Below are 1593 nucleotides of genomic sequence, written 5' to 3' on the forward strand. Positions count from 1 at the left end.
GGGTTCATATTTGTTGTCTGTACTGCCCATGTAACTCTCTATGTCTTTCTCATCCTCAATGCTCTGGCAGCATTTCTTATGGACAGATTTCTTTGTACTTCTGGCAGTCCATGGTATTTTTAGTATTCTTTGCCAACATCACAATTCAAAGGAATCAACTCTTCTGTCCTCCTTATTCAAGGTATAGCTTTCACATGCATACGAGGTGACTGAAAATACCATGATTTAGGTCAGGTGCACCTTGGTCTTCAAAGTAACATCTTTGCTTCTGAATATTTTAAAAATGTCTCTTGCAGCAGATCTGCTTGGTACAACACAACATCTGATTTCTTGATCATCTGGTGCTTCCATGTGAGTTGATTGTGGATTCAAGTAAAATGAAATCTCTGACAACTTCAATCTTTTCTCCATTTATTATGATGTTGCTTATTGGTTCCATTGGGGGGCTTTTGTTTTCTTTATGGTAAGGTGTACTCCATACTGAAGACTATGGATTTTAAATCTTCCTAAGTAAGTGCTTCAAGTAATCCTTACTTTGAGCAAACAAGGTTGTATCCTCTGCATATTATAGATGGTTAATGAGTCTTCCAACTATGTTATTACAAACTAAAAAAACCCAAACTCACTGTCACTCAGTTGATTCCAATTCATAGCAACCCCACTGGGTTTCAGAGGCAGTAAATCATTATGGAAGTATACTGCCCTATCTTCCTTCCACAGAGCTGCTGGTAGGTTTGAACCACCAGCCTTCTGATTAAGTCAAATGCCTTAGGCATTATACCACCAGAACTCCTTAAGTATGATATTAGGACTCATAAAAAAAAAGAAACAAACTCACTGCCGTTGAGTCGGATCCAACTCACTAGTGACACCTCCCCTTGAGTTTCTGAGGCAGTGTTTCTAAGGAAGCAGATTGCCCAATCTTCCTTCCAAGGAGCGGCTGGTGGGTTTCAACCTCCAGCCTTCTGGTTAGCAGTCAAATGCCTTAGGCACTATGCCACCAGAGCTCCTAACATTCACTGATCACCTACTACATGCTAACTAGTGTGCCATGCTCTGGCACAGGGAGACACACTGTTAAGAATGACCACAAGGGCTGCTTCCCTGGGCCTTTCCTGAGGCACTGCTCACTATTCAGTACTTTTTGCAGCATGACTTTAAAAAAAAAAAAAAGGAAGGAGAGAGGAAGGAATCTCACAATGCCACCTTACCTCAGCTCTCACTATTCTGTCCACAATGGTCTCCAGTGTTTCCAGCTTATTGCACTTCACGACACCTTCAAAATACTGTGACCGGTGCTGCAGGGCCTGGGTCACTGTGATATCTAAGTTATTGTATGTTTTTTCAGCAGCAAGATTCTGTAATAAAGTAACAGACTGAATTATATTCTTTCATTTGAATTCATGTTAGCAATCAAAAGAAGTAAGTTTAAGGCAACTTGATTTTTTTTTTTTTTTGCATTTCTTTTTTTTTTTTTAAATTAGGATTTGGGTGAAGATTTAGAGAGTAAATTCACTTTTCATACAGCAGTTCACATATACTTTGTCTCATGTCATTGACCAAAATTTACAATGCAGCAGCTCCCCTCCCACT

The 1593-nt window shown here is 39.7% G+C and overlaps 1 protein-coding gene across 1 annotated transcript in view; it reads right to left on the reverse strand.

Moving 5' to 3' along the window:
- The window catches only part of PRKAG2 (protein kinase AMP-activated non-catalytic subunit gamma 2), a 619849-nt gene that overhangs the window by 16255 nt on the left and 602001 nt on the right, over positions 1-1593 (reverse strand). The window contains exon 14 of the mRNA XM_007950134.2: positions 1212-1358. Coding sequence (XP_007948325.1) covers positions 1212-1358 — 147 coding nt within the window. The remainder of the gene's footprint in view (positions 1-1211; positions 1359-1593) is intronic.

This window comes from Orycteropus afer, unplaced genomic scaffold (genome assembly GCF_000298275.1).
Source record: "Orycteropus afer afer isolate SDZICR_OR568_19922 unplaced genomic scaffold, OryAfe1.0 scaffold00264, whole genome shotgun sequence".
In the NCBI taxonomy this organism is placed as follows: domain Eukaryota; kingdom Metazoa; phylum Chordata; class Mammalia; order Tubulidentata; family Orycteropodidae; genus Orycteropus; species Orycteropus afer.